The sequence below is a fragment of the Tetrao urogallus genome (genome assembly GCF_951394365.1).
Source record: "Tetrao urogallus genome assembly, chromosome: 3".
NCBI lineage: Eukaryota > Metazoa > Chordata > Aves > Galliformes > Phasianidae > Tetrao > Tetrao urogallus.
In genome coordinates this window covers 91,104,891-91,128,559 of record NC_136815.1, presented here as the reverse complement: position 1 = coordinate 91,128,559, position 23,669 = coordinate 91,104,891, and the positions used below count along the sequence as shown (strand labels likewise).

At 41.4% G+C, this 23,669-nt stretch overlaps 1 protein-coding gene across 1 annotated transcript in view; it reads right to left on the bottom strand.

Annotated features, from left to right (window-relative positions):
* Window positions 1–23,669, bottom strand: part of TNS3 (tensin 3) — a gene marked incomplete at both ends in the record, with an annotated part of 220,099 nt that overhangs the window by 153,152 nt on the left and 43,278 nt on the right. The window contains one exon of the mRNA XM_079533832.1: window positions 8,573–8,684. Within this exon, the coding sequence (XP_079389958.1) occupies window positions 8,573–8,684 (112 nt within the window). The remainder of the gene's footprint in view (window positions 1–8,572; window positions 8,685–23,669) is intronic.

Below are 23,669 nucleotides of genomic sequence, written 5' to 3'. Positions count from 1 at the left end.
ATGATAAAACAGATGCTCCTGGAAGAGATGTTAAGGCACATACAAAAGTAGAAGGTAACCCAAGACAGACAGCACAGCCTGACCAATCTGGCAGCCTTCTACGACGGAGTAATGGCACTGGTGGACAAAGGAAGGGCAACTGATGTCATTAGCATGGATTTCTGCAAGGTTTTTGACAAGGTCCCACACCACATCCTTATCTCTGCATTGGAGAGATGTGGTTTTGAAGACTATTCAGTGGATAAGCAAATGGTGGCAAGGCTGCAGTCAGAGGGTTGGTGGACCCATGCCCAAGCAGAGGCCACTCAAGAGTGGTCTCCCACAGGGCAATATGCCAAGTAAGAAACCAAATCAGGATGTTCTGACAAATGCATAGCATAGTGAAGCCACCAGAAGCCACCATGATCAGCTCTTCTTCAGACAGAGCCTAGCACAGAAAGGCATCTGGTTGCAGCTAAGATGTTTCACAAAACAGAGAGCTGTGCAACACATGAAAACGTGTGTCTAATAAGATTTTAACAACACTAACCACATTATTAGAGAGAACCTCAGTAAACAGACTGTTCTGCTGACCTATTTGCACTAGCTCTGCAGCAATTTGAAAACAGAGTGAAAAATTAACATGAAGAAGGTTGCACATTGAAGGGCAAAAGGGTCCTATAGCTGGAAATAATGGGCTTTAGTTGCAAAATGAAACACTTCTGCTTTTATGAGTCACATGCTAAAGATGTCGCTAGACTAATAAGCCACACAGTACAGTAGCAAGAAATGCTCCTCTACTTCTTATGCCCTAAATTATCTTGTAGTGACTCAGGTCTCTGTGGGTCTTCTGCTGTCATTTTTGTTTTAAATATTCAGGCAACAACCGTCCCTTCATCTGAAAGTCCTAACACTTCATGATAGACTGTAAGCATGGAATTTTTAAGATACAGCTTTTTTTTTTTTTACTTGACACAACTCCACAGTAAACAGGGTTGTAAACGAACTCTCTTGCAGATGAAACATTCCACTCACAGACAAAAGCAGTGGAAAATCTTTATTAAGAGAAAAGTAGTTTGGCACAGTTACTGCAATAGTTTAACTGTTCTCCTTTACTCCCACATTCTTCCTAGTTTCCAGGAACACTTTAACCATTTTGTTTACGCAGTAAAATCAGTAGGAATTTATGTCTGTCATTTTAACTGCCTCCTGCCAACTCCAGGGTGTTGTGGGATTTATTTCTTTATTTCTGGAGAGTTCTGTTTCGTTTCCATTTATGCTGTTACAATGGCAGAATGTTAGCACTGTGAAGATGTTTACTTTTTTAATTAAACACTCACACAGCAACTGTTTAGTCATATTTAAGCTATACATGGCAAATCGGGTACAAAATGATTAAAACTTAATCCAGTCTGGAACTGAAGGCTGGGTTTAGACCTCCTTCATCAGACTTAAAAAGATCAGTGTCGCAATACTTCATCCAGAAATGCATTTCAACAAGACTAGGGCTCCTTGTTGCCAGTAGCCCACATGAAACAAATGGGGAAGAAAAAAAAAAAAAAAAAGGAAAAAGCAAGACTGCCTAGTTTCTTTTCTTGCAGCTGAGGACAGTCCAAGCAGTACTGTGAGGTCTAGGAAGTCTGCATGCTCATCATGAATTAAGGACTTACACTCAGAGAAAGGATCAGAGTAACGCTGGTTTAAAATGGATGACTTTGAGATTAAGAAAAACAACCTTCTTGAAAAACTGTTCATTATACAGATAAGACCTAAGGCGTGTTCATGCTTTGATTCACAGCAATTCTTAATCTCTTAGTAAGAGAGTCTCAAAGATCTTCAAGGAAAGAAACCATCATGAGCTACAAAGATCATCAGCACGATACTTAAGTTGCTGGCATTTACTTCAAGTGTTTGCATTATTTTTAATTTAAAAAATGACAGAAAGAAACAGGGAGTGCATAAGAATCAGCTACCACTCCCCTTCCAGCTATCTACAGGGCTCAGATTCTGAATGCATCGAAATGCAGTTATGTCTCCAGCCCAGCTTGCTTTATGGAAGCTTTCTTCAGTTATGTAACTCACGCTGTCACTACATGCTATATTCCCAAATGTGGTCTAATATTCATCATGCAGCTTGGTCACTACAATCATTAAACATTACACTATGTTTCCCCTTAATTTTTTCCCCCTATTTAATTTTCTAGGAGAGTAGGATCTCACCTTAAGTTAACATATTTAAAGTAGTGTCAAAATGCCACACACTTCCCAGTGTCACAGCAACAGCATGCCAATTTTAAAGTGTTGTGATTTAAGCCAGCAGATGGATAAACATGACAGTTTTTTGCTCATTCCTCCTCTCTTCCCAGTGGGATGGTGGAGAGAATCAGGGGAAAAAAAGAAAACATAAGTACAGCTTGTGGATTGACAAGATAGAGAAAAGGATGATAATTATGTTTATATATATATATATGTGTGTGTATATATTAACAAGTGATGCACGAGCAATTGCTTACTACCCCACAACTAATATCTAGCTAGTCCCCAGCAGTAGCAGAGAGAGAGACAGAGATGAACTCTCATCCTCTTCAAAACTCCCCCTGCTTGATATCATATGGTATGGAATATCCCTTTGGTCACATTAAGTCAGATGTCCTAATTACATTCCCTCCCAGCTCCTTGGGCCTTCGCTGTCATTGGCTTTGTCTCCATACACAGAGGGTGGTGAGGCACTGGAACAGGTTGCCCAAGTAGGCTGTGGATGCCCCATCCCTGGAGGCATTCAGGGCCAGGCTGGATGTGGCTCTGGACTCTGGTGGTTGACAACCCTGCACACAGCAGGGCAGCTGAAACTAGATGATCATCGTGGTCCTTTTCAACCCAGGCCATTCTAGGATTCTAAGATTCTGTACAACACTTCTTAGCTGCAACTAGAAAAGTCAGTGCGTTATCAACATTATTTTTTTCCAAAAACCAAAACAGACAATCATACCAGAGACTCACACAAAAACAATTATATTCCATCTGAAACTAAGACATACAGACTCTCTTAGCTCCCCAGAGTGCTGTGTCACTTGTTTAAGAACTGAAATTCTACAATCATTTCTACCAGGACCACCTCAAAATATATTCCCTGAACCAGTGTGTTTATGGCTAGGTTACACAAATAAAAAGATACCCAAGTTCATCTAAAGTAATATTACTTTTAGTTCAAAGTCTGGATCAAGGAACGCTTGTATTGCATGTCAGGTGTCAATGCCAGCATTTAAACGTTAATTTAATCATTACCTGGACAGGAGGGGTGAATCATCAAACAGAAGTGTGACAAGTGCTTCAATTCAGCTTTATTTCACTTATCGGTGGCTTAAGGTATAAAATACTACTGCATTACTGACAACTACTCCTATTTACCAAACCTGTAACTAACTTCGTAATTCCCCAGAAAGGGTTGGGAAGATTCAGAGTATCCAAAAACCTCTCAAATCTTGCTCTACACTAAGACTGGGTTACAACATAACAGAGCTGGGACAAGATATAATTCAAAAAAAGCAGAGGAAAATTAAATAGAAATAAAACACATTTCTGCATTGATCAAATATAACTGTAATACAATAAAGATAAAAATGATATTCACATGGAAAATACGTAAGTTACATAGTCACCACAGCTTGCTTGTAAATGAAGTAAAATATGAAATATCTGTAATCCAGGTTAAGTGGTTTAAAAAGAATCAAGAAACTTTTCTAATATTGCAGACTTTGGGGCAATTATGCAAATATACATGAGCAGGTTGTTCATCTGCTCAGCCCTGCATTAAGTCGAACTGTAATGCAGAGAAATTATCAACTCCAGCTCCAAAACCTTCATGTTCGAGGTACTACTGAGGAGATACAGGTAATCATATGGTCCTCAGTGTAATGAAGCACATGCAGGTACCACAGACTTCAACCACTAAATAATAATTCCCCATAATGAATAGCTGCATCAAACAGTTCAGTCGTAACTATGATTACCAGGCAGGGAGGAAATGAGCAGCTCACTCCTTCTCAAATCTTCCATTTTTACTGCTGTTTTTGTAGAGTTCATTAAATATGAAGTTACTGTTACCAAGTATGCTTTTCTGAGGTGGGATAAAGTATCTAACAACGCGGTGACACATTCATTCAAGCTTACTTGACAGTTAACCATTCATTTTTCACGTTTTTAGAACTGGACACTAGCAAAGGACACATTTTTTGTAAGACTGAGCTCAACACCTCCCAGAACAACAGCTGCTACACATTAATAAAGCTCATTTAGCTGTTACAATGTTGAATTACAGCCACCTTCTTGCAACAAGCAGATAACCCATCACTACACAAACAAAATGCTACGAACTGACCAACCTATAACCTTCCCTCATTTCTCTCCACATAACTTCATTTTAGCCTATAAAATACTACAAGCTCTGTCACGAACTTGCATTCAATGCAAACAGCTATTGTTTTCTCAGGACAAATTACTAAAAAGCAAGGCTTTCTCATTAATACACAAAGGAACTTCAGTTGTTCTTAACTACAGGTTTTTCTTCTTCCTCTCTTCTTCTCTATGTCAACTTGCTCGCTTATGCACAACACCAGGGAGAATTTACCAGAAGCAGAAGAATCAGGATTTGGCTCTGTAACAGTTAGTTTATTTTTTTTCATATTTAAATTGAGATTAACTGCACACGGTTTCATTTCAAGCACTTCAGAGCTGGCAAAGGAACAGACAACTTATAGTTCTATCTTTTCCAAAACTCTGCTTTACAAAGCCCACATTGTAAGTTAAAATGGATTCCTACTAAACTGAAACTACTAGTAGTCACAGCTCCACTCTGTGCAGCTCCTTTTCTTTTTCAGCTCTCACAATTAAGTACCAGGTAACTAAAACCTACCAACACTGAATAAGGATGGTAAGTCTGCTGCATGTTTGCAACAGAAAAAAAAAGAGAAAAACAGAAACAGCGGGGGGGAAAAAAAAAAAAAAAAAAAAAAAAAAAAAAGGCCTAGTCTAGTGGTTGGCAACCCTGCCCACAGCAAGAGGGTTGAATCTAGATGATCTTTCAACCCAAGACCTTCTATGAATGTGAGAAGGATAGGAAGGGTGAAACACTACATACTAGCAAGCGTTCCTTCTGTATATTGCATCTATAAAACCTGTAAAAAGTTATCCCATGAAGACCTTAATATGGAATTGTCACAATCATCAATCCACCCATTCAGGGAATGTTTTCAAAGGCTCTCAACAGAAATGCTTGTAGAACCTTAGGTTCTGCTTGTTTTTAAATCTCAAGCAGGGCCACAGAGCACAGGACCACATCAAATAACTCCAGGGAGACAGACTCCACAATCACTCCTGACAACCTGTGCCAGTGCTACATCACCTCTACAAGAACAGTAACAAAAGTGCTTCCTGATGTTGGTGTGAATGAGGTCCAGCAGAGCAGAACTGCACGTAGATCACTAACATAGTGCCATGGCTTTATGGTTTTTGTTATCAGTATTCCACATCATGACATCACGTAGTGCACTGGGAGAGTTGATGCTCCAGTTCCGTGAACTGACGATAGTTCAAGATGTACACATCTCAGAAGAGAACAACTACATACCCCAGAGGGCTGTTCCCTGCTCTCTTTCCCTTTTCCATTCAGAAGAAAAAATAAAGCTGTTTGCAGATCACAAGGCACCCCTTTTCCCTTTCTGCTCATCTCTGCAGCATGTGTGCACCCTAGCCATCGTGCCTTCAACATTAGAGTAAGTGCCCAAAAACTGAAGGCCTCTCTCTCATTTTTTTTATTAGCCTCAATTGCAACTGTATTGTAATATATTGTGTTATCTTGTATTCCTATCTTTTTTTTTTTTTATTAAATTAGCTTTCCTCCTCAGATCATTCCCGCTGTTGTCTTTAGGCACATCGCCCTACCCTCTTCCATTTTTCCCCTTCCCCTTTCTCAGGGTGTGGGTCAGTGGGTCCCCCTGCCCCATTAGCATAGAATGGCCCAGGTTGGAAGGGACCTCAAGGATCATGAAGCTCCAACCCCCTGCCACAGGCAGGGCCACCAATCTCACCATTTCATAGCAGCCCAGGCTGCCCAGGGCCCCATCCAACCTGGCCTTGAACACCTCCAGGGATGGACAGGGCATCCACAGCCTCTCTGGGCAGCTGTTCCAGCACCTCATCACTCTCTCCGTGAAGAATTCTCCCTTAACATTCAACCCAAATCTTCCCTCCCTCAACTTAAAACCATTTCCCCTTATCCTGCAGTTATCAATCCTTTCAAAGAGTTGACTCCCCTCCTGTTTGTAGGCTCCCTTTAGGTACTGAAAGGCTGCAATGAGGTCACCCCACAGTCTTCTTTTTCTCCAGGCTGAACAAGCCCAGCTCCCTCAGCCTGTCTTCATAGGGGACATGCTCCAGCCCTCTAATCATCTTTGTGGTCCTCCTCTAGTAACAGGACTGGGCCAAACCAGCCCATAAACCGCTGAAACATAGTTTCTTAGTTTCTTAATTACAGTCTTCCAGCTCTGGGTTATAAAGACTCAAATCCACAGCAACCTGGAAAAAACTTTCTATTCCCACTTCCAGAGGCCTTTTTTTCAGGAATACTAGTACACTGTTTCTAACAATAAATCTCACCAAGAGGATCTTGACAGAATTCTCCTACTAAGCAGGCATCACGGCTTTATGATTTTATTGTTGGTATCCCACACCATAACATCATGAAGTACACTGGGAGTTGCAGAGTTAATGCTGCAGTCCCATGGATTGTCAACAGCTATGGGTACTTGTCCCAGAAGAGAAGAACTACAGCTTCCAGAAGACTTCATTGTTCTGTTTTTCATTTAAGGGAAGACAGAACTGGTTAGAATCACAAGACTGCCCTTTTTCTTCTGCTCTTTGCAGTGTGTGCTCCCTAGCTGTGTCACCTTCCCTATTAGAGTAATGCCTTTGGTTTTCGGACAAACGCTCTCCCATTTTATCTGTTTTATTAGCTTCAACTGCAATTGTAGTGGATTATATTGTGTTATCTCATATTCCTCTATTATATTAAGTAAAATAGTTTTCTCCCTTGGCTCGTAGCCGCTGGTTGTTGGGTTTTAGAATCATAGAATCATAGAATCACTAAGGTTGGAAAAGACCTAAAAGATCACCCAGTCCAACCGTTCACCTATTCCCAATAGCTCCTACTAAACCATGTCCCTCAACGCAACATCCAGTCTTTCCAGTTTTTGTTTGTTTTTTTTTTTTTTTTGTTTTTTTTTTTTTTTAAGGCCCATCTCTCTACCTTTTCCCTACACCATCTCCCAAGGGCGTGGGTCCCTCTGCCCTATTAGTCAAGGAACTAAGCCAGAACCGTGACAGCAGGCTTCTTTCTCATAATATCAGCAATTTCTACTAAGTTAAATACAACTAAATCCTTAGAACTTTGGGACTAACCTCCAGAAAGACAGAATAAATGTTTTAAAGGCATGCATACGTATAACTGCGTACGATAACTGTAACACTGAACAAGCAAGGTTCATCCACACTGTTCACCCACAAATTCAGCAACACCTGTAGAAGGTAAATAGCACATTCCTTCCACATTCAAATATCTTACCGCCCTCTCTATCCCTCAGAGGGATCATAAGGTGTTGGAAGAGTGTGGGAGGGAAGGCATGTGGCAAAAGACCTATCTCAAATTTGCAGACGGTCCTAATATCACTAAGGAAAAAGATACTATTTTTCCCTCGTGCATCAGATGAAAAGACCAAATGTTCTCTTACTAGGAGGTAAGCCACGCATGCAGAACACAGACAGACTGCTTTACTAACGTGCAGCTACAAGAGTTGAACATTAACCAGACTAAATCAGTACATTGGATCAAAGCCTCTTTATTTCAACAGCTTGCAGAAATCACTTAAGAGTTTTCTCCAGATTTAACTTCTGCCTAAAGTCTTTCCCACAAGGATCCTATGGAGAAGAGGTAAGTCTGTTTAGTCCTACATAGAAAGGTGGAAGAGTGAAGAAGCACAGCAGCAACAAGCAGAGACCAATGCCAGAAGCAACTAAGTCTCCAGTCCGTGCATCCAGAATGAGTATCTCTTCATCATTACAGTGAGTGATCAGGCATGAAAACTAAGCATTAGACTGAGACTATAAAGCAGATAGAAAAATGAAACAAATGACCATTCTTGAGAATTTTAGCAAAGTAATGCACAGAAAAGCCTTCATGGCTCAGTGAATCAGTGTCACTTCGTCAGTCTGAGGCTGAATTCCATCCATCAAACACTGAGCACACATCACTCGCACAATCCTAAGAGGCCCTGGCTTAGTCTGGAACCCTCCTAATAGCACAGTAATAAAAACACACAGTCCAACTGCCTATAGCAGCTCCTCCCCCACACTAAAACAAAACAAAGAACATAAACAAAAACAAGGCACAGTACTGCATAAAGAAGGAAGTGAGGCAACATTTATATTTAGTCCACAAGGAAGTCCAGAGTCACTGATTCCTACAGATTTTGATATTAATATGAATTTTATTTCCTTCTAATTGCAAGAAATTAAACAGAGCACATCACACATTACTCACCTCTGCATGAAATGCCTTGGCTATCAATTGCTTGTTTGCAGAATCCACAAATTCTGGGTTTCTTAAAGGACTTGTTTTTGAAAGTATGAGACTTCGATGCTGTTTCTCGAGGCTGGAAGAAAGGGGAATAACGTTAGATCTTCTCTCAGCTTTTCAGTCATACTTTTAAATGTAACAGCATGTCTCTGGTACTCCCTGTCTCACATGGGTTTTCCACTCCTAAACAAGGGAAGTAACAAGTCATAAGAAACTTCTCATGCAAGACATGTTATATCTTAACGCCAGATTTTCCTGTGACAATCTTCTACAAAGAAACAGAGAATAATCTCCACAGTATGAACAGCATTCTGACCTAAGGTCTCACCCATATGAAAAGCTGCACTGGTTCAGTTTATACTGGTTAAAAATTAGCTAAGTAACGCACTCAGTTATCATGGTAACCAATATAACTTGCCTTGCTGCAGCAGAGTTTAGTTTCCTTACTAAGTGAAAAGCACCAAGAGCAAACAGGCAAGTTTGGTTTCAACAATTTACTAAGTTTAAAATCAATTTTGCTTTTTTTCCCCTTGCATAAGAAAATACATTAAAGTTACTTCCCCCTTCCCCCCCACTATGTCACAGTAACTGAAATATTATATTAAAAAATAACAGTGAAATCTCTAATGAGGACAGAAAAGCAAAAAATGCCATATAAGCTAAGGCTTCTATATGGCTAATTATTATTATGGCTTTAAGTAACAGAAGGTTACTGAAAGTCTGAAACAGAGCTCGTATGTCCTCTGGAAGGGCATAACAACCTTCAGTTTCATTGGCAGACTTCTGGAAAATACCATTAATTGTGCAACTGAAAGCTAATTAATTTTTCTGGTTCCTTCCTTTCATTAAGTATTCAGTAAATCAAACAAATAAATTACATAAAATAAGGCCATTATTCATGAAACAGGTTAGGAAAGCAGGAAAGATTCACTGCATCATGCAATGAGGTTACCTAGGATTTCTTTGTGGCTTTGAGCAACACGGCCCTAGACAGAACGTTTAGTCATCTCTAAAAATATCCACACTGAAGCTGCTGTGCAGGCACAAGAAGTGTCTTAAAAATGATGCATCACAGACCTCAGCTACTTCCACATGTGTTTCAACAAGGGCCTACCTCGAGCTTCAGAGGAGCCCTTAAGAGCTTAAGTGGCAGCAACCAACTCCGAGCAAGCCATTTAAGTGTATCAGTTTGCAGAACTTAACGAGGGAAACAGCAGAAGATCCCTTGTCAGTAGAAGTACTGGACAAAATACTGGACAAGGAAGTCTGAATTGCACTTAGTGTCGCATTAGACATTTCAATCACTAACCACAGAAGTCAAATTCCTTTACACCTCCCCATTTCTAAACTTGTTCAGATTTACATCATGCTACATCACATTAAATTGAAGGCTGTTGTCATAATTTACATTAAATTGGCATTCACGTGGAAAAAAAAAAATCTTAAAATCTGCCAGATCTTTTTTTCCATAGAATCACAGAAGCCTTAGAGTTGGAAGGGACCTCTGAAGGCCATCTAGTCCAACGCAATGAACAGGACACCACAGCTAGACTAGGTTGCCCAGGGAATGCCCCAATACAACGCTCGGTAATGTGCTCCAGTGCCTCACCATCCTCCCTGTAAGAAATTTCTTCTTTACATCCAACATAAATCTACCCTCCCTGAGCTCGAAGCCAGTTTTCCTTGTTCACAGATCTGCTAAAGAATCTGTCCCCTTCTTTCCTGTAGCTCCCCTTCAGAGACCAAAAGGCCACCTCAGAGCCTTCTCCAAGTTGAGCAGTCCCAGCTCTCTCAGCCTGTCCTCATAGGAGAGGTGCTCCATTCTGTGGACCATTTTTGTGGCCCTTCAGTGGACGTGCTCCAACAGATCTACATCTCTCCTGCACTGAGGACTCTGCATCTGGATGCAATACTCCAGGCAAGGCCTCACCAGCACAGAGCAGAGGTGCAAGATCACTTCCCTCTTACCTGTTTGTCACGCATCTCCTTATGCAGCCCAGGATATGGCTGGCTTTCTGGGCTGTGAGGGCACATTGCTGGCTCACGTCCAGCTTGCCATCCACCAGCATCCACAGGTCTTTTTTGGCAGGACTGCACTCAATCCTTTCGTCCCCCAGTTTACATTAGTAATGGGGGCTGCCTCAATCCAGGTGCAAGATCTTGCATTTGGATTCGCTGAACCTCATGAGGCTCTCCTGGGCCCACTGCCCAAGCCTGTCTAGGTCCCTCTGGAAAGCATCCCATCCTCCTGGTGTGTCAACCACACCCCACAACTTGGTGTCATCAGCAAACTTGCTGAGAGTGCACTCAACCCAGGGTTCCTAATGCAGGTCTATCAGCCCCAACTCCAACCCCTGGGGGACATCACTCACCACCAATCTCTATCAGACACTGAGCCACTGATCATCACTGTCTGGATGAAGAACTGGCTGCAGGATTAAGCTCATTGAAAAGTCAACCTATCAAATCCATATCTTTCCAATTTGGAAAGAAGGATGTTGTGGGATACCAAAGGCATTTCTGAAGTCCAGACGGATTACATCAGTGGCTCTTCCCCTGTCCATCAATGCCGTAGCATGGTTCTGGGTTTTTTTCCATTTGAAAATACAGACGATGTTTCTGAAAAGACTAAAACGACCAGGCAGAAAACTGTCATTACATCCATGCAATGCAACTTAGAAAGTTCAAGCACTGTGCCCAAAGATCTGAGGGGCTCTCCTCTTCACAGCCTCTTTTTACCTTAAGAATTAGCAATACCATCATCTCTACTGGTATTCAAAGAGTTGCTGTGGCTTCTCTGCTTTGTAGATAAGAATATACATTATGAATCATAGAATGAGTTGGGTTGGAATGGATCTCAAGGATCATGAATCTCCAACACCTCTGCCTCATGCAGAACCGCAAATCTCCCCATTTAATACCAGACCAGGCTGCCCAGGGCCCCATCCAACCTGGCCTTGAACACCTCCAGGGATGGACAGGGCATCCACAGCCTCTCTGGGCAGCTGTTCCAGCACCTCACCACTCTCATAGTAAAGAACTTCTCCCTGACATTCAACCTAAATCTTCCCTCCCTCAACTTAAAACCATTTCCCCTTATCCTGCAGTTATCAATCCTTTCAAAGAGTTGACTCCCCTCCTATTTGTAGGCTCCCTTTAGGTACTGAAAAGCTGCAATGAGGTCACCCCACAGTCTTCTCTTTCTCCAGGCTGAACAAGCCCAGCTCCCTCAGCCTGCCTTCATAGGGGAGGTGCTCCAGTCCCCTGATCATCTTCATGGCTCTCCTCTGAACACTCTCAACAGCTCTCTGTCTTTCTTGTACTGGGGCTCCAGACCTGGACACAGTGCTGCAGATGGGGCCTCACAAGAGCAGAGTAGAGGGGGACAATCACCTCCCTGTCCCTGCTGGACACCCCTCTTCTGCTGGAGCCCAAGATGCCATTTGCTTTCTGAGCTGCAAGGGCACACTGCTGGCTCATGTTAAGCTTTTCATCTATCAAGACCCCCAGGTCCCTCTCCACAGGGCTGCTCTCAAGGACTGCTGCTTCCAGTCTGTATAGATGCCTGGGACTCCTCTGACCCAAATGCAAAACCTCAAACCTTGCCCTGTTGAACCTCATCAGGTTCACCCAGGCCCACCTTTCAAGTCTGTTGAGGTCCCTCTGAATGGCATCCCTTCCTTCCACCGTGTCAACCATTCAGCTTGGTGTCATCAGCAAACATGCTGAGGGAGGGTGCACTCGATTCCATCAGCAATGTCACTGATAAAGATGTTACAGAGCACCGGTCCCAAGACAGAGTCCTGGGGGATGCCGCTCATTACTGGCCTCCACCTGGACGCAGAGCCATTGATGACCACCCTCTGCCTGCAGCCCTTTAACCAACTCCTTACCCATCGAGTGGTCCACCCATCAAATCCACATCCCTCCAATTTGGAGATAAGGATGTGGTGGAGAACCATGTCAAAGGCCTTGCTCAAGTCCAGGTAAATGACACTGGTCGCCTTTCGATACACATACATGTATCTGTGTCTTTCCGATTTTATCTACTCTTTTCCCTCCAATGTTCTACTTCTGGCTAAAATTTAAAAGACACGTCTCCAGCTCTCTCCAAAAAGGACAGTTTTACACTATTTACATTTTTGAAGAGATTCACAGATGAACTTCCCAGAACCTTCATTCTACATCTAGACAGACCCACCGCTCCTCACCTCCAACCTTCTCATTTCCTACCTTCCAAACACTTGTTCTGGAATTGCACAAAGCACCTGTCACAAGAACTCACTGTTCAGGTACTGACAATTAGTGTTGACATTATTTGATGTTTGTCTCATATGAAACAGACAATTACTTAGCTGATCAATTAAATTAATTTTACTTTTAGATGTTTGGAAAATATTCTGCAACACAGTCTATGCAACTCAATTAATATATATATATATGGGCTTTTTGTTTCTTACCATTATACTATCAGTTCTCCAAGCAATTCAGTTAAGTAGTTCACCTAGGAGATTCAGTACTACAACTGTTTACATATGAACTCTGTGTAACGTACTGTGAGAACTACAGGACCCACAGTTCCTTTGTTATCATCTGGTACAGTTTCTTCAACTCTTTGCTCGGATGCCAACAAAAGGAGAAAGGAAGAAAAGAAAAAAAAAAAACAACAAGAAAACCACCATAGGAGAGAACAAGCAATTACTCTTTTTTCACAAAGCTCAAGGCTGGAATCTAAATTGCTTGGAATCGCTAGAGGCAAAAACTGAAAGAAAACAGAGCAGAACCACAAATCACAAACTGAGATTTTGCCCACAGAGTAACTGTAATTGCAGCAGGTCACAACAATTACACATTTTGAGACCTCTCTTTTTCAAAACAGACACTCTCTTTGCTTACCACACAAGGAAATAGAGCATTTTGGGCCATTCTTTGCTCTATGGCACACAAAGTACAACAAAGACAAAAGTTTACTCCATACTTACATCATCGTAACAGAGCAAACCGTTTCAAGATGTTTACAGTCATTCTCAGCTATGATAAATTTCAAACATCTCTTATCAGTGAGCATTTTCGTTATGTAACAACATGCCTATGATCATCAGAAAAATTTCACAGCAGATCTTTCGAAGCTGTATGTAACACTTTTGAGACACTTCACATTTTAAGAAAAGAGAAAGAATTTAAACAACAGACCCTCTCCAGATTTCAATTAAGCCAATAGCGACTAGATTACTTAAGGTACAGAATTTGCTATGTTTTTGGGTTTTTTTTGCAAAACAGGTACAGCGAGTCCTCCTTGACAGAATCTTAACACTGGATTATTAATTATTACACCCCTGGAAGAGGCATTCACTATCTAATTTCCAAGCACCACACTACTTATCAGTCACAATACACAAACTACCAATGAAGAAGAGAACAGACCAACATTTCTACAACTCCCAGCACATTTCCATCACAAGACTCTAACAGCGATAATGATGGTTAATATTCTGTTTCTTAAATGTAATACCACAAAATCAAACATCTCAAACAATCTTCAAGAGGAGTACATACCTTTACTCTATCCCAGGAAAATAAAAGACTTTGAACTGGCTGTTCACAACTTCTACAAAGCTAGTTTCCTCCAAAGTCATCCAGGCAGCAAATGACACTCATGTGGAAATACAATTTCCAATACAAAAAGATTTTGTAATGAAGCTGCAAATTCCAGATATTACTTCATAAGGAGGAAAAAAAGGCAAGATCTGTTTGCATATTATTTCTTTACCTCCAAAACCTCTAATAATCTATGTAATTACTCAAGATGGGAGAAAAACAAAAATAAGGCCCCATAAGCTTCCCCTATGATCTTACTGTCAGATTTTACACGGCCTATAAAGCCCTCTTAGCTCAGCAAGCAATTATATAAAGCCAAGATTTTCTTGTTATTCACTTCCTGCTGATGGTCAAACACTATCCTCTTTTCTGTCTCCACTAACTAACTTACTAACCAATTTTATAATTACCAGTTATTCTCTTCATGTACTCTTCTACTCCCAATAGCAGCTTTAATCACAGGCTAGTATAAAGATTGTTACCATTACTGGAAATACATGGGGAGTTGGTAGCAATGTATTGGCAGAACGGGCATTTCAAGTTATTTCCCCTGTATAACTGGCATTAAATGCACCTAGTATCATACACATCTAAGTACACACAAGTAGTAACACCAGCGAATACATAAATTCTGCAGTATCTATAGCACACTGCAACAATATGGAAAAGCAGGGGGGAAAAACAGAAAAACCCAAACGATTTTTACACAGATTGAAATAAGGCATTTCTGTCTCACCCACATTTTGAAATTTGTTTCTGTAGTGGTGGACATAGCAAAAACAAAAGAGAAAACAGCTACTTATACTACTGTCACTACCATTTACTACTATTAGTTAGCTTAAGAGAGACAGCAAAGATTACAGTATTTTTTCAGCACTGTGTTTATACTACATTTCTTCAGGGTATTTCATTACAAAAGAGAGACAAGCAGTCCAAGCTAGGAAAGACTCATTTGACTTCAGATTACTTTGACAAAGGGAGACAACATACAGTGTAAGCCAGCCCAACCCACTCTCCTCCTGCACCCTTGCTGTACCATGGACATTAGAATCTCTGCCCATTTATTCATTCTCAGTCCATGAACAGACTTTGCTGAGCACATTGAGTGTAGAGCAGTGTGGGGTGCTGTGACAGCAGACTGAGAATGAGCCAGTGACACGCCATGGCAGCCAAGAGGGCAATCTGCATTGTGGAGTACGCTGAACACAGCACTGCCAGGTGGTTAAAGGCGAGGGCTCTCACACTGTGTTTAGCTTTGCTCCAGCCTAACCTTGAGCACTGTGTGTGCAGTTCTGAGCTCCACAACACAAAGAGGATATTAAGGTGTCTGAAGCGTCACCAGAGAAGAACAGCAAAGCTGTGAAAAGAGATTTAAATTAGATATTAGGAGGAAATGCTTTACTCTGAGGGTGGTGAGACTCTGGAACAGGCTGATCAGGGAAACTGCAGATGGCTCATGGCTGCAGCCATTTAAGGCCAGGTTGGATGGGGCCACAGGCAACCTTGCCCACAGCAGGGAGTTGGAAATGGATGCTCTTTAAGGTCCCTTCCAACCCAAGCCATTCTATGATTTCAATTCACTACTTTTGTCAAACTTGGAACGTGTTGGTTCTTTCTACCCCCACACTTTCGTGGCAATTCTCAGCTGTTTTATTTTCATTAAAGCAAATTCTCACTACTTCTAACAAGGGACACTTTCTTGTGCTTTAGGATTGTTCGTTCTGCTTTAAACTTACCTACCGTACTTATGCTTTTGTAAAACCTTGTTAAGTTCTTTATAAACTTCCTGTTTCTCCAATTGAAGAGTCCCAATCCTCCTGACCAAAATAAGCTGTAATACCCCCTCAAACATTTTAGTCACCACTTTCCATTCATCCTCTCCTCTTCTACCATTCATTCAGGAAGTAGGGATCAGATATATAACATTACAAAGTTTCAAATCTGCAATTAAAGGAAAAAAAAGGGGGGAGGGAGAGGGGGACATAGGATTGCTCCACAGTTTGTTCAACTCTTGTATAGCAAGTGTATCTAGATCTTGATTCCCATGCTCCTAATTGTAGCTGTCAGAAAAAAACATTGGTCATGTACAGACCCCTACACAAAGCTTCGCACATCAGCTCTTCACTTAAAACTCCGAACAGACACAAATCAGCACAAGTTATGATAAAGAAGCAGTAGCAGAAAACTAGTTTGCCAAGGGATTCTGGAATAAGGGATGGCAGCCTTAACAGCTCTATCAAGGGATGCATAGTGATCTGTCACTAAACACAGCAGCAACCTCACTGCTCTAACAAGAGACAAAACCTACACCCCAGAGAACTAACCGTAATTCTTCCAAACAGCATATATTTATATTTGTCATTTGTAGGCATTCCAAATTTATACACTATACTAGCACCAGAACAAGGATCCTATCTAAGACAGCTCTTCATTCTTATTACCCTTTCTTACCTCACCACCACCCACCTCAAAGAGGAACATTCATCTCCATCGCTTACAAGCACTCCACTCCAAATTTTAAATTCTCAAGATAAAATTCACTTCAGATACTTCAGTTTCCTTTGAAAGATGCTTTCCATTAAAAAACAGAAGTAGCACAAGAGAGTAAAATCCTTAGACAAGACTACCAAGTAACCCTCACTTCTTACTAGCTACTTCCAACTTGAAACACAACATACAGAAGTGTTTTCACGTTTGCCTTCTTCCCAGATGGTTTCAAATTGTTTCCCTTATGATCTCTATGAGATGGCAGTCCAGCAGACAATAGGGTCTATAGCAGAAGGGAGCGGGCCCCTTCATTCACTCTTCATATATATAAGAACAGCTGCTCTCACATTTTTCCATTTCAACACTTCTACATATTTTAGTTTCAGCACTTTTCTCTCTCCAGCACATACAAATCTGTATTTGTGGAAAAGCAATTAGAAGAAAGATGGAAAATCCATTAAGACCATAATTACTCCAGAAATCTTATTATTTTCATCCTTGTCTCCCTGGCAAACCAACACTTTGTTCTGCGTGGGTGTACATAAATAGGAAACTCCTAAAGCAACAAAGGACCGTGTATCATGAAAGCTCCACAGCTTGCTTTTTTTTGTGACAACTGTGACGCTACAGCAATGAATATGTAAGGGTTTCAACTTTTCACATAAAGAAAGCAGAGAAAGGTATCTGAAGACTAACTTCACTTCTTGAAATAACAGGGGGAAAAATACACTATTTTTGGATGTACCTGGTTGGCCTTCAAGTTCACATAAAAGTAGCATGAAGAACATGAACAGGAGTAGAAATTCAAACAACAAAACATCTACTCTTCTTTTACATTATCCTTACCTAGAAGACCTAATCAAATCTCTTCCCACTGCAGATATATGCAAGTATATCATGTTAAGTATTCATGTATGCAAGTACATGAAAACAAGCAAATACATGCTTCTACATATGTTCACCCCATCTCAATAGTCCTTCATCTGTTAACAAACACACAAAGGTCTCCCACACTACAGACTGGTGAGTTTTCACCAGAGCAAGAGGCAAGGTGAAAAACAAACACCTCTTGCTAACACTATTTGTACGCTTCCTGGTGTTCCTGTGTTATCTTGTAAACTTGGTCTATGGGATCGAGCTGATGAAAAGCACTCTACCCATAGATGTAGATTTTATCTTTTTTATTTTCTTCTGATATTACAAGATCCATCACCCTTAAAACATACCTCTCAGTGTTTATCAGGTGGTAACAGCATACTAAATTAGAAAACCTCTACCATATGACCCTACTGGTATTAGTCACAGACAATACTGTACAGAGTCCATACTCACCTAAGCCCTTACAAGCAAGTCAAAAGAATTTCAAGGAAGCAAAGGCATGTACTAGGTAGGTTTGTATTTTTACTGAATAACATCAGCTCTAATCACCACATCCACAGAGTCAAACAATCAACAGTACAACAAAATTCTCTGGTTCAAACTGTCATCCATGTACAAGACTTCTACAGTGCAAAGCTACTTCAAAAAAGATTAATGGAGAAGCTGAGGTAGGACTGACAGCAACAGGTACATCACTTAATATAAGAAACACCAAAATAAGGCCCCTACTCTGATCCTTACACTGCTTCCATCTCTTACTGATAAGGTTGAGCATCCTTCCCACTCTGGTACAGGTAACAGTATTACAGTAATCTGGTTGTTCAAGCTTTGGCAGGGAAACAACAGTAGATTGTTTTTTGATTGTTGTTTGATTTGATTGTTGTTGTTAGTAGCACACAGAAAAAAGCAACACTTAGCCAGTGCTTTCTCTTTCTGTATGGATATATCAGATTCAAGATTAGCCTTCATTTGAAAGAAGATCTCACAGCAAGTGTGATAAATTACATATTCAAACATAAATGCTGCAGTACTTGGCTTCCAGGTCTGAGAACAGTAAAGAAATTCTCCAGCAAAATATACCATTTTACTGTAAAAGAATGTGTCTACAGCAAGCCGTTCATCACAGTTATATCTACCTCTGGTTATACAAGTCTGAAGTACAGCAAAGATGTCTGATTACGTTAGCCTTATCTCCATCTTACTACCCAAGTCATTTTCAAGGCACTGCAGTAACAGCCTGATAACAATCCTGTCCATCCCAACGGCCTCCACCTTTCCAATCAGCTGTTCCTATTCAAACATTAATCCATGGCTGGAATACAAGAAAGTAATAGTCTTGACAACTGTCATCCCTTCTGGACACCAATTAGCACAGAGTGCTACTAACCTGCAGTTCTGCATTATTCCTTCCAGACAGGAAAAGATTTGACGCTACTGATCTGAGTAGCTTCATCTCACCCACCACGAGAATGAACAAGGATAACGTACAATCACTTAAGCGAGAGAATCACAGTGAGCTACAAGATCTCAAACTCTTAAGGAAACAGAAATCAAACACAATAAACGTTTATAAAACTACCAGATAGCACTTGCTCTGTAGCTTACCAATTGCTCACTCATCGAGGACAAATAGTTAAACTCTTATGTTGAGAAGAACTACTATATCAAACAGTATCTCAGATCTATTCCCTTCTTTTAGCTCAAAATAACTACTTACTCCAAATTTCCAAATAACCGTCACAGTCATCTCCCTGGTACTGAGATTACAAAGAAAATATGAACTGATAGGACAGAATCACAAAACGGCCCAGGCTGGAAGGGACCCGAAACATCACCACATCAGACATTCTGTGTGGGAATGGAGCCTAGATGAGATTATCCAGCACCCTCACCACTCACATCCTGAAAACACCCAGTGATGGGCGTGGGGCAACCCGTTAAGTTTTCAGTCTAATGTATCCCTCTCGCTCTCCTTTACACAGAATGTACAATTCCCAAGTTTCCTGCAAACATAACGACCATAAAACAATCAGAATATGCACTGATCTCCAGAGCAAGAGTATACACCCAAACAGGGAACACAAGAAAGAACCATCTCACATTACATTTTCAGCAAAAAAGTTATAATCCCTTACTTTTGCCATTTAGAATATCCTGATGTCTCCAAACATAAGAGAAGCCAACTGCCTGTACGCCCATTTCTTTTATTTTCATTACACACAAAGCTTCAAGGACATAAGCCTGTTTACAGGCTGCAACTCTCAGCAGCAGAAAAACCACAAGGAATTCACAGATGTGATTAACTTTTTCCAATTAAAAACATTATCTCACAAATATCAGCATATAAATTACAGGCTGAAGCGCTCAGAAATGAACATACCGTGGTTTGTCCACCTGACAACTCAAACAAGCTGTTGTCAGCCTGGTTTAAACAAAGGGTTGCTTTAATTAGTGAAATATTACTAACTGACAGGGCAAATTCCAAAAATACTTGACTACAATTAGATATCTCCCCCGTAACGTGACGGAAAGCACAACAACAACAGCAGAGCTGCAAGATACTGGGCTGCACTGAGTGAGAATCTGCTCAAACATAACAGCAGTGGACACAGAAATAAGGGAAAGAAGCTGCTTACCTCTGGAAGGCCTCGGGTAGGCAGGGATCTCCAGCAAGAAATGCCCTCACCTGCACTGCCAACCTTATATGAGGTCTGGGAGGAGGTGGATCCTGGCTCCACCCCTTCCAGTCACTCAGGCACATCACACTCCTGAGCCCCCTTGGGTTGGCCCTGCCTTCCTACCAGGTGCCCAATCACTGTTTCAGCTTGGACTTAGCATTTCCCTATACCCCCTCTCCCCAGCATTACAACAGCTTTTAAATATCAATTAACCTCTACACAGCCATGCTCTAAGCATACCCATTTACCTTTTATTCACCAAGCAACAGTTAAACCATATTTCCCAAATCTGAGAAAGCTTCCCAGTGAAAAGCTGCCCTTACAATACATCTCAATCCTACCGTTTCAGACCCCACTCTGACTGAAGTTCCTCTGGTCTACCTCTGCATCCAGTTCAGCATGGCGAGGCCATGGCAGAGGTGGGGGGAGGAGACAGGCAAATGAAAGCAAACAGAACAACTGTTCCAATCAGTTTTTTTTTTATTTCAGGCAAAGTTCAACTCACAGATTATTACTACACTGCACTGTGCAGTTTCTACCTTCCTCTAGCTCTGATTTTTCATTTTTTCACCTTCTAGAAACTTTTCAGTCCAAAGTGATCAAAGAAACTGAACAACAGGAGGTCTGACAGCAAATTAGCAGGCCAGAGCCACTGTGTGCCAGGCTCTCACCTGTGCCTTCACAGACCTTTATTCATTACCCATATGGTGTACAGCCACCATGCTGTATTTATGCACGATAGATACTTGAATTGTGGAGATCAAGATCACTTCTCTCTAATCCACTGCTAGCAGAACAGGTAATGAAACAGCAATGCTAGAGCAGATACTTTTAAACAAGGCAATGTTGTCATTGTGTAAACAAAACAAAACAAACAAAAGGACAGACTTGTGGTTTTTCTTGGAGAAAAAGACTGAAAACCTTAAAGGCTACACCAAACAAACCAAACTTTGTGGTTTAGTAATCTGAACTACTGTACGCCAGACACTGAAGTATAACAAATGAATCTCTTCCATGGAGAACACATCCATATACACAAAATAAAAACTGTATGAAACCTGTAGAACAAATAGATGCCCTTCTGTTCTTACTATTCGCATGTGCTGAACATATAAGACAATCAAATCCTAATCTCAGTTCACATGGAGGTTTATATTTAGGGAATCTCCTACATAAACTAAGAACTCCCATATCCTTAGTCAATAACAAACAGTTAAATACAGGTAAGTGCTGATAAAGAGCCAGAGCCAAGTCTTAAATCTCATGCAAAATGTCAAGAAATCTCATATTTCTTGTCATTGTTTTTGAAGGCATTGAAGGCATCTTAATGTAAATACAGATGAATAAGTGTCTATTTTTAAACAATCATAGATAAAGCAAGAGTTTTACAGCCATGCTTGCCACCTACATTTTTCTTACATTCTTACCATCTTGTCTGGAACTCCAGCTCAGCAGACAGAAATGTCTTCCTGGAGGCAAGAATGAACAAACTCTCCCCAATTAGAGCCACGTGTGGGCTATGAGCAATTTTCCAAATGTAAAAGGAAAGGAGAGGATTTGCCACATATATGAACAAGCTAAAACAAGTCAATCTGCAGATGGAATGGATCAAAGTGTCTATTTGAGTCACCTCAAAATTAATCCCCTGCAAGAATGTCCTCCCTCCCCCACAACAGCAGTCTTCCTTTAGTCCCTCTTAGAGGGAAAAGTCAAGCTCAAAGAACAAGCATCCAGGTCTTTTAGATGAATACCATGTTCCACCGAATATATCCATCCTCTTTTCTCCTAAAAAGATTATATTCTTCCCCCTCTCCCCTCCACTCTCAGACATGCCATGCAGATAGCCACGATACAATTTTATTCCCATGGTCCACCACACACAATATTGTGTTTTATCGAAGAAGTTCACTGAAAGAGGCTTCACTGCAGGTTCAGCTTAGGAATGGCATCTCTATTACATAGATATAAGGGTCGTCTTAAAAATGACGCATCAAATCAGATGCTTTGCAGTGAGATTGCTTGGAAGCTGGAAAAAGTGAATGTGAGAAGTTAAAAAATACTAGGAGAAGAAAATAAAATCAGTATGATAGGTAGTTTCCAGGATATCATCAGCATTTGCGTTGCAACCAACTGACTGTATTTTAAACAATACTTTAGGTGTCAAAATTACATCACTGATACCAAAATCTTCTACACCTTTCTCTTAAGCAAGCTGAAAACTCAAACTATCCTCATTTGGGGGATACCTGAAAAATAGATCCTTGCTCTGCTGAACTGTGGATGAGAAAGTCACATTCTTCTATAAAAGAATCTAATCCAGGTTTATAAATATTTGGGGTGTGGGGGCCATAGCGGTGAGGCCAGACTCTTTTCGTGGTACGTGCAGAAACAGACATAAGCTGCAGCACAGGAAGTTCCACATAAATGTGCGCAAGAACTTCTTTACAGTGAGGTGATGGAGCACTGGAACAGGCTGCCCAGGGGGGCTGTGGAGTCTCCTTCTCTGGAGATGTTCAAGACCTGCCTGGATGCCTACCTGTGCAACCTGCTGTAGGGAACCTGCTTTGGCAGGGGGTTGGACTCGATGAGCTCTAGATGTCCCTTTCAACCCCTACAATTCCGCAATTCTGTGAAAGCCTTAAGAAGCTCAACGCTAATGTAAGTTGCACAATTCCTTTCTTGTAGAAGCATTAGAATTCTCTCTTTAAAAAAACAAAAACAAAACTACCTTTACAGTGTAGGCAATAGGGCGCTGAGACAGTCTGCTCAGAGAAGTTCTGGAGTCTCCACGCTTGGATACAATCAAAAGCTGTCTGGACATGGCCCTAGGCAACTTGCCCTGTGTGGTTCTGCTTGAGCAGGAGATCAGACCTGGCAGCCTCCAGAGGTCCCTTCTCACCTCAGTCTTTCTGTGATTCTGCGAAACAGAAAACCCACTAGCCGATGAGATTGAATAGAATTATAACAGAGAGCAGCCCTGAGGGTAAGGATTGGGAAGTGTTGATCGATGAGAGGTTCAACATAGGCAGCAACGTATGCTTGCAGCCCAGAAAGCCAACCATATCCTGGGTTGCATCAAGAGAAGTGTGACCAGCAGGCTGAGGGAGGTGATTCTGCCCCTCTGCTCTGCTCTTGTGAGACTCCACCTGGAGTATTGTGTCCAGTTCTGGGGCCCCCAACACAAGAAGGACATGGAGCTGCTGGAGCAGGTCCACAGGAGGGTCATGGAGATGATCAGAGGGCTGGAGCACCTTCCCTATGAGGAAAGACCAAGAGAGCTGGGACTTTTCAGCCTGGAGAAGACAAGGCTCTAAGGAGACCTCATAGCAGCCCTCCAGCACATGAAGGGGGCCTACAAGAAAGCTGGGGAGGAACTTTTTACAGGGGCATGTAGCTACAGGATGAGGGGAAATGGTTTT